Raw genomic sequence first — 10148 nt, forward strand, 5'->3', positions numbered from 1 at the left:
GTGGGGTGGGATGGGAAGGATGGGTTCAATGGGGTATCTGTAGGCATTAAGAGAAGTGATGGAAATGGACAAGAGTCCCGAGGAAGTTCTCTCTGCAGGAGGAAGGACTCTGAGGTGGGCATTGGAGGATGCAGAGGTATATTCCATCCTGGAAAACTTGTTCCAGATTGGAGAACAGAATGAAGGCTTGGAAGCAAGAGTCTGAGTAATCAGAGTACAAGAAGGTGGAGGCAATGACCACACCAGAGAGTGTGGCCAACGGGGGCGGGGAGAATGCAGGTGCAGGTCGTGGGGAGGTGGGAGCTAAACGTCGGAGTGTAAGAAGAATGCTAAGGGGAAGGTGCTGAGAGTCATAGACAAATTCACCTCTCCGTGTAGTGTGTTCAGATGATTCACGTTGCAACTGACGGTATGGGAGAGGGTGGGGACAGGAAGCCGATGGCAAGGTCTGTGGGATAAACAGAGCGCGGAGTTACGAATGTGCATAACAGCCGCAACCTGCAAGAGAAGACGGAGGGAGAGCTGGGTCTGAGAAATGTCAAGAATGGTTTGCCTATGCTGTTAGGATGACTCTGGACACTCACCTGGTTGTCCACGTGGCTGATTTTAGGCACCTTTTTGTCTTAAAATTAAACCGCATGGAGGGGGAATCATGAATTTAGAGCACGGATCTTAACACCTGCTCTATCGTGGCCAATTTCTTGTGATTCTACTTGTTTTCAGAGGTCTCTCTTGACACTATCTCCGCCTCTCTTGGATTGTCTCTGAATGATGTACCTTCCATGGAGCGGGGCAACGGGACCCTGGTGACAGAGTTCGTCTTCCTCGGCTTCTCTTCTCTGGCCGGGCTGCAGCAGCTGCTCTTTGTTGCCTTCCTGCCCCTCTACCTGTTCACTCTGGGCACCAATGCCATCATCGTTTCCACCATCGTGCTAGACAGAGCCCTTCACACCCCCATGTACTTCTTCCTCGCTGTCCTCTCCTGCTCTGAGACCTGCTACACCTTCGTCATCGTACCCAAGATGCTGGTTGACCTCCTGGCCCAGAAGAAGACCATCTCCTTCCTGGGCTGTGCCATCCAGATGTTCACCTTCCTCTTCCTCGGCTGCTCTCACTCCTTCCTGCTGGCGGCCATGGGGTATGACCGCTACGTGGCCATCTGTAACCCTCTGCGCTACACGGAGCTCATGGGACACGGGGTGTGTGTGGGACTCGTGGCTGCTGCCTGTGCCTGTGGCTTTACTATTGCACAGGTTATCACCTCCGTGGTATTCCACCTGCCCTTCCGCGCCTCCAACCAGCTCCATCATTTCTTCTGTGACATCGCCCCTGTCCTCACGGTGGCATCTCATCATACCTACCTGAGTCAGATTGTCATCGTCATGCTCTGTGCACTGGTCCTGGTTATCCCCCTGTCACTGATTTTGGTGTCCTATATTCACATCATCTCTGCCATACTCCAGTTTCCTTCCACATTGGGCAGGTACAAAGCCTTCTCCACCTGTGCGTCCCACCTCATTGTTGTCACCATCCATTATGGCTGTGCCTCCTTTATCTACTTACGGCTCAAGTCCAACTACTCCTCAAGCCGAGATGCTCTCATATCAGTCTCCTACACCATCCTGACTCCCTTGTTCAATCCGCTGATTTACAGCTTGAGAAATAAGGAGTTCAAGTCAGCTCTTCGTAGAGCTGCGGGAAAAACCATTTCCCTGCCACGATGTTAACCGAGCTCCTGCTCTTCCCAAGCCATTAAAGCACAAGGCATACCAGGAAAAATTCCCAGAGCAGAAATGATTGAGCAAGTGAGCACAGTTTTCAAGAGCAGAGATCATTTCCTTCATTTCCAAGTATAAAATTCAGAAAAACGCAACTTCTTGCTGTGATCACATTAAGTATTGCTCACTGAAGTTTTTTCAGCTGAGGGAAAAATAATAGATGGCGATTATAGGAAAACTTGGGTGTGTCCAGAACTCTAGGCTACGGCAAATACTGTCATTCAGTCTCAGCCAGATGAGAAGCCGACCTGAAAAATACTGCGTAGCCCTGGTTCTCTGTTTCAGGGACGCGGAAGTTCCTGTTTCCATATTTCTCCCTTTCTGGGTATTTCCTGAATTTCGGTTTTTCAATATCGGCAGACCACAATGTTTCAATGAGGTAATGTTTGCACAGTGAGCGGGACCATGTTCAGCGTCTAAGATGCATCCAACTAAAGTTCAAGAAAATTCTGCAAGAAGTGATCTGTTTCTGTGTTTCTGATGTATTATGGGAGCTGGCTTTTTTCTAATTTTCTATGCACTGACACAAGCGTAAACTTGGTTAGTATCTCTTGAAGATACCATTGGAAGCGTGGGTTAAAGAGAACACCTAAAATGTCACAGCGTGGCCAACAAAAGGAGGCTAACCTTCAACCTTTTTCACTAACTCTTCGGCAAATAGAAATCCCTGTGTAACGAGCAAACAGTTCCTGTTCTCCCTGCAGCTCAGGAGTCTGCATGTGCACTGGAGACCAGAACTTGCCTGGGACATTTTGGTTTTCTCTCCTTCCTGCAGGAGTGAGAGCAAACAGGGCTCTCGGCTCTGGGCAGAAAGCTGCCTTCTGGCTTTAGGTGTTGAGATGCACCTGTCAGTTGAGGTCTTCTAACTGAGTTATCTGTTTCCGCATTTTTCCTTTTCCTTCCACCAGATGCTCATCCATGACATATCCCTGCCCGGGCTTGAAGCAGGAGGGAGGGGACCCGGATGTCTCATTTGCAGTTCCCGGTTTGTTGCGGGATGATGAGCTTGCCTGCAGGGCTGTTAGGTCAACTTCGCTTCTTCCATTTCTTGAGGGTGGGGCCTGAAAAGCACAGAGACTAAAGCGAAGTTCATTTCTTTGGCCATCAGGTTCTCTCTCCCTTGGGTCTGTTGTGCAGCCAAGGCCCAGCCTATCAAGTGACTCGCGCAAAAGGAAATAAACTGGTAACCCCCAGGAGTCAGCCTCGTGCATTAATTGTTCAAACCTGCAGGGTGCGCTGCTGTTTCAAGGTTGTTACTCGGTGTGCACTTGGGGCAGCCCAGAGGTCACGCGGTAGGATCTGTACTTTGTAGGTAAGAAACCAGCTGTCGGAGAATTAAAACGTCTTGCCCCCTGGTGAGTAAGGCCAATGCTGAGCCCCCATCATCTGCCTCCTTTAATGGCTCGCCTTCAGTGCTCTCACGTGACCCCTGGCGAAGAAGGACCTTTTTAATTAATTAGTACACGGTAAAATGCGTTAAGTATTCGTCTTCGGCAGCAGCAGACGACACCATGTGGCGTAAGACGAACTCTCACGGATGGGATAAATGGCCTGCACATCACACTGTGTGGCGAATCCCCTTCCTAAAACGCAAGGGGATTTGAGTATAGGTGGAGGGTGGGGGCGTGGCATAAGAAAACCTCTCCCGCTTTCCTCTGGTCTTGTCCAAGACTCGTGGACACTGAAACTTGGAGTCAGATAGCAGAACCCTGATAAGTGGGTAGAAAGGTCACGTGTCTTAGAATGACTCTTTTCCTGGGATAATTTGCTAGCACATTATCCCTATATAATCCTATATAATTTTTCGTCCTTACTTTTTTTTTTATGCGACCAGAGAATTCATTTGACCTTGGGCCTGACCTCATGGGTTAGAACTGAACATCCTGCTCTCCATCCTCCTCTTTCACACATATACTCACATGGGCACTCACACACACACGTGCACACACACACAGATGCCTGTGTGCACACTCACGTGCACACATATATACACGTGCACACGTGGTGTATAAACACATGCGCACGTGTGTCCACTCTCACACACCCATGCACACACAGATAGATGCATGCACACACGTGCACACACTCATACACATGCACATATGCACACACGGATGTATACGCGCGCACACACACACAGACGCTCCTGGTTAATTGCAGCTCCTCTCTGTAGTCCTGTGTAACTTGCAGGAAAGTGGTAAGATCTTCAGATCTGGGGTTGGCCTTAGTGAGAAACAAAGCTCCTTAGGCCTTCAGATTAAGCTGTTATTCGAGCTGAGCGCATTAGTTCAGCCAGTAATAATAAATTCATGGGGTGTTTTTTCCTATTCAGGATTGTCATCCATGAATACATCATGGGGAAGGCTAAACCAAGGCAGAATTAGGGATCAGGGAATTTCTGTGACCTTGGCGGTAAGACAATATATAGCAATACGATTGGATTTGTGGCCTCTCGGCTGGCCTCGCATATTAAGACTGATTTTCTTTTTTAACTTTTCTGTTTTTTAAATTTTTGAGAGAGAGAAGGCGCAAGTGAGCGAGGGAGCAGAGAGAAGAGGAGAGAGAGACAACCCCACGAGGGGCAGAGAGGGAGGGAGAGAGAAGCGGCCTCACCCTAGCGGGACTCGAGCTCACAAACTGTGAGATCATGACCTGAGCCAAAGTCCAATGCTTAACTGATTGAGCCACCCAGGCGCCCCAAGACTGATTTTTAAGATCCTGAGTAGCACTAAGCAGGCCAATGACAATTCAATTCACAATTCAATTCACAACTCAAGAAAATATAACTTTAAGCATGTCAACCTAAAGTATTTACAGATTAGAAAGAAAGATTAGAGGAGAGTGAATTACAGCTGGAGGAAGACAGCGGTTAAACCCCCACCACAGAGGCATCCACACTGAGGAGGGTGAGTTAGTGTGAGCCCCGCCAACAAGATTCTCCCACCTCATGGAGTTCTGTTCCATATAAGTCAGTGAAAGATTATTTTTAAATGCAATTTTAGTTTTCCTACTCATTGATCTATAACAATATTAACATTCACAAGGATCGAGAATTGATCAGATTGACTGGGTATTTACACTCAGAGAAAAAATTCAACACTAAACTCCTGATCCTTTTCTCATCTCCCTTGATGATTTTAATGAGGTATCACAAGTGCACACATTTTCAGAAAACCAGCCATTGTGAAATTAAAGATGGGATTCTGTGTGGCCCAGGTCAGTTCTGCACGTCTCCATAGGACATCTTTCCTTTGAGAAGACAATTGCTCAGAAAAGCGTCCTGCACACTCCCAAGCCGTGAATCCCTCCTCCTGCTCTCCTGGCGATGAAAATGTGGCCATGGCCCAAGTGCACCAGTCTGAGTGAGGGGTTGAGCCCAGTGACCAGACATACAGGCAACATCTGTCTAACAGGATGAGAGAGACCATCTCACGGCAAAAACAGGGTTCCAGAAATGCCCATCTCCTAGCACATTATCCCTATGCCTTGTGCACCTGCTCAACTTCTGTTTATTAATTCAAACTCGCTCAGCGCTCCATGACATGACTTCCTCTATCTTTTCCCCCCCAAAAACGTCTGCACTTCCTGAGATGACTTTACGCACTATTTCCTTGAACTATTCCACTTAATCTTGACCTTGCCAAAAGGAAAACCTTTCGGAACATGATTTTGCTGTTTGCTTTTTCCCTCCGGTGTCTCCGTCAAGAAAGTTGCTCATTCCCCCTGATGAATCTTTATTAGCAAGGTGGAAAGGACTTTGATGCAGGAATCTTTCCCAGGGGGTGTGATAGCACAACAACAGGGCAGACGTTGTGTCTGTGCTGGGCAAGAGACAGAGAGACGTCGCTGGCAGCTACCGGGGGAGCAGCCGCTCAGGATGAATTTATAGGAGGAGTGAACTCTGCAGAGGGGATACGCCGGGGTTGGGGGGGGGGGGGGAGTCGATGGCTGCACTGGGTGCGTCCACAGGGCTCTGAAGGGTTAAGAGCAAATCCTTAAACACCATGCATCCTGGAGACCAAGAGGAAAGGGTCAGGTCTGGGATACATGTGTCCCTCTGGGAGCTCAAAACAGCTGTGTGAGAAGGTCAACAGGTGTTGGCAAAAAATGGGAACGATAAATTATTGATCTTGCAAAACGTCTCGCAATATATTTAGCAATTTCTAGTCGAGCTCTAGTAAAATAAAATTTTTATTTTATTAGAATATAAAGAAAGACTCTTTTCTGAGGGATACAGAATAAAACCTGTGTAAATATGTACACTTTGTACCAGGATAAGGTGTCTCAATTCTGTAGAGATACCAAGTCATCCTTTTTGCATCTTTAACTTCAAATCGATGCCAATATCTCTTTTTCAATAGTGTGATAAACACCCCTGCATCTCTAATGAAAGGCTAATGGCAGATGATGGTACAAACTGCCCTGCTGAAAGTAAAATGCACCGTAAAAGGACAATCATTAATTTAGTGTGACAGTAAAGCAAACCGGACCCACGGATCAAAGCACAGAACGGAAAATCCAAAAGTCACATTATTATGCAGCCAAATAATTGAGGAAGGGTTATCTTTAAAAGAAATGGAGCTATGCACATCATTTAATATTAAAAGAATGCCAATAAGATTTTATTTCACACTTTTTTATTCCAAAAATTGATCAGCTATCACAACATTTTACAATATGGTGAATTTAAAAGAAAACTTAAGTAAATACAGTCAATCTTGAGGAGCTCTCTAAACATGAAAACGGAAATAGTAAACAGGAAATTATTTTAATGTATAAATGATTTATACAATATCGCTTAGCTGTTAATTAAAATAAAGGACAGGGGCACCTGGGTGGCTCAGCCAGTTAAGCATCCAACTCTTGGTTTCGGCTGAGGTCACGATCTTGGGGTTTCGTGAGTTCAAGCCTGGCATCGGTCTCTGTGCTAGCTGCTTGGGATTCTCTCTCTCTCTCTCTCTCTCTCTCTCTCTCTCTCGTCTCTCCATCTCCCTGTCTCTCACTCACCCTGTCTCCGTCTGTCTCAAAAACAATAATAAACTTGAAAAGATGTTTTGACAAAATAAAGGGCCAAATGAGCAAAACTATTTAAGCACTTATAAAAGCAATCACTCATTCATAGCAATATAAATATAGAAAAAATTTAAAGGTCATATAAAGCCAAACAATTCAAAAAATAAAATATATGAGTGAACAAGCAATTCAAAAAAAAGAAAACCTAGCACTCTATGAAACCCATTTAGGAAGACGTGCAAGTGAGTAAGGAACTGAATTAGCACCGAATTAGCACCGAGGACGGTCACGAGGATTACGTGACACGACAAGGGCGAAGTTGTTCGTAATCTCCTGACCCATGGCAGCCAGCAGACGACAGCCGGTGTTCTGCACGCCCCGCACCCCCAGAGTGGCCGGGGTTCCTGCAGCCGGGCTGCTGAGTGCAGGAACAGGGTCATCGAGGTCTGAGGGAGCTGATGATGCCAGACTGACTCCAGAGAAGTGTCACCTGGCCCCACCCCCAGCAACAGGCGAGAGTCAAGGCTCAGCGTCCCTGCCGGAAATGAAAAGTAGCAGCTGCTACTTTCGCCAGTAAAAGGCAGAAGATATTTAGTCTATACTGTTGCTATTACTCATGTCCTGTTCTGCTGGCCTTTTCCGCCTAGAGATTGACTATTCTTGTGTGTGTTCGCAATCTTGCACTGTCTCACTAGCTCATACTTTCCTTTTTCTTCGGTTTTCTTCTCGCGCGTGCGAAGGGGGAACAGTGTACTGGGTAAGGGCATGGATTCGTAGCCTCACTGAGTCTAGCTCCTTCACTCGCGGCTGTGTGACCGTAGGCAAATTACTTCATCTTTCTGTTCATCGCCTTCCTCATCCGTTAAATTGTGACATGATATTATTTGTATGATCAACTACAGTGACGATTATATTGCATTAATAAATGTAAGGTTATAACAATGCCTAAATATAGTGCATTCTGTATAAATGCTGTTGGAATTACTCTACACATATTAACCATCTGCCCTACGCGTCACGGCATGACCCACCTGTCACCCGCTGATAGGAAATAGGCTTGACTCAGGTGCTGTGTCCTCACGTGCACCGGGTCTGCCCTGCCTTCCTTTATGTAGCTCCTTCTCCAACCGCTCGTGATGAGATTTTGTAATTGCCCCGTACAGAAGTCTGGCATATGAATTTTTTAAACTTATTTCTATTTTGAGGATTTTGTACATAGCATCTTTCTTTTTTTTTTTTTTTTTTTTCAAATCCCTTGTTGCAATGTTTGGAAATGCACGAGATCTGTAATGCAATGTTTTAAAGTTTAACAGAACTGCTAAATATTGTGATTACTTCAAATAAATTCTTGTAAATTCTTTTGGACTCCTACACACATAATAACATCATTTGCAAGTAAAGACAATTTGATTCTTCTTTCCCAATCTTTTTTTTTTTTTTTTATCCTTTTATTCTGCTCTCTGGAGCCTCCTGTGAAACATTGAATAGAAGTGAGATGGATGGGCTATTGGTATTTATCTCAAAGGAACAACTTCCAACGTGTCGCTATTAAATTTGAAATTTTCTCTAGTTTCTTTGTGTATAAACTTTACCAGATTAAGAGATAGCTTTCTCTTTCTCATTTGATACAAGTTTTTTTTTTTGAATGATTATATTATTGTCCTTCTTTAATTGGTTAAAGTGGGAAATTTTATTACAATTTTCCTAATGTCAAAAAAGAGCCCCTTGCATTTTGGAGCTAAACTCACTGTAGGTCATTTTGTTTTGTCTTTTAAAACATGTGCTAATATTCATTATGTGGTCTTGTGTGTGTGTGTGCATGCATGTGTGTGTGCCCGTGCTGATGAATGCATGCATGTATGTGTGTGTGCATCTATATACACAAGGTATGAATTTCCACTTCTCTTAGGAGTTCCATTTGGCATTATATAATCTATCATTGAGTTTTGATATCAAGATGACACCAGCCTCATAAAATGACTTGAGGAGTATTGTCTCTTCATGTGAGTCATTGAAATTGTGGAGGCTATCTGGGCCTGGATATTTCTTTATTGAATGGCTTATAAATGATTCAATTGTTTAATGTTTAAATAAACACTCGTATTTTCCAGAATGGATCGTGTGAAGGTTTATTTTACTGAGACTTCATTGATTTTCATCTAACTTTTGTAGATGTAGATATCACACTCTCCCCAGTGTGCTTTTATTAACATATTATTCCCCACATCATCTGTGGTCATATCCCCTTTATCAATTCTAATAATGTATATTGAATTTGTCTTTTTCTGATCAGGCTTACTGGAGATTTATCACATCGGTTTTGCTCAGAGGAACAATTTTTGACTTTGCTAATTGTCTACATATTAAGTTTCTCTTCTGTTTCACCTATTTCAATTCCTACTTTGACTGTAACCTTTCTTTCCTCTAATGTTTATTTTTAGATCTTTTCTCTAATACATGATTTCAAGGCTGTGCAAGTAGCTTTCAGTCCTTCTTCCTTCCTATTGTAGGTACTTATGGCTGTCGATTCCCTTCTAAGTGCTATGATAGCTGAATCTCACAAGCTCTCAGATGCAATATTTTAAAAATATTTTCTCACTAGAGAATTCTTCTTTAACTAGCAGTTATGTATACTTCCTAAATTCCCAGCATATGGGGAATTTTCTAGCTATACTTTGTATTTATTTGTTTATTCGGGAAATATTTATTGATTGCTATGTACCATGCATGATTCTAGGACCAGATATGGATCAGAAGCAAAGTGAAGAAACATCCCTGACCTTTGTGGGCTTTATGTTTTTGGCGTTGTTATTGATATGGGCACTGTAGGCTAAAAGTATGCTCTATGTAATGGGAACCCTCTTGCACTGTTGGTGGGAATGCAAACTGGTGCAGCCGCTCTGGAAAAGAGTGTGGAGGTTCCTCAAAAGATTAAAAATAGAACTACCCTATGACTCAGCAGTAGCACTACTAGGAATTTATCCAAAGGGTAGAGGAGTGCTGATTTGAAGGGCAGCACTTTCAGCAAAAGCCAAATTATGGAAGGAACCCAAATGTCCATCAACTGACGAATGGATAAAGAGGATCTATCTGATTTATATATACAATGGAACACTACTCGGCAATGAGAAAGAATGAAATCATGCCATCTGCAGCAATGTGGATGGAACTGGAAGGTATTATGCTGGGTGACATAAGTCAGTCAGAGAAAGACAGATACCATATGTTTTCACTCCTATGTGGATATTGAGAAACTTAACAGAAGACCGTGGGGAAAGGGAAGGGGAAAAAAATAGTTACAAACAGAGAGGGAGGGAGGCAAACCATAAGAGACGCTTAAATACAGAGAACAAACTG

General features: G+C 44.1%; 1 protein-coding gene across 1 annotated transcript; it reads left to right on the top strand.

The window, feature by feature from the left end:
* Positions 1-782: 782 nt before the first annotated feature.
* Positions 783-1727, top strand: LOC124521919 (olfactory receptor 10K2). The gene has a single exon (XM_047093109.1). It carries the CDS (start codon positions 783-785, stop codon positions 1725-1727), a length of 945 nt encoding a protein of 314 aa, XP_046949065.1.
* Positions 1728-10148: the final 8421 nt, after the last annotated feature.

This window comes from Lynx rufus, unplaced genomic scaffold (genome assembly GCF_022079265.1).
Source record: "Lynx rufus isolate CCGP_SWC_20201006 ecotype Redwood Valley unplaced genomic scaffold, mLynRuf1.p SCAF_31, whole genome shotgun sequence".
In the NCBI taxonomy this organism is placed as follows: domain Eukaryota; kingdom Metazoa; phylum Chordata; class Mammalia; order Carnivora; family Felidae; genus Lynx; species Lynx rufus.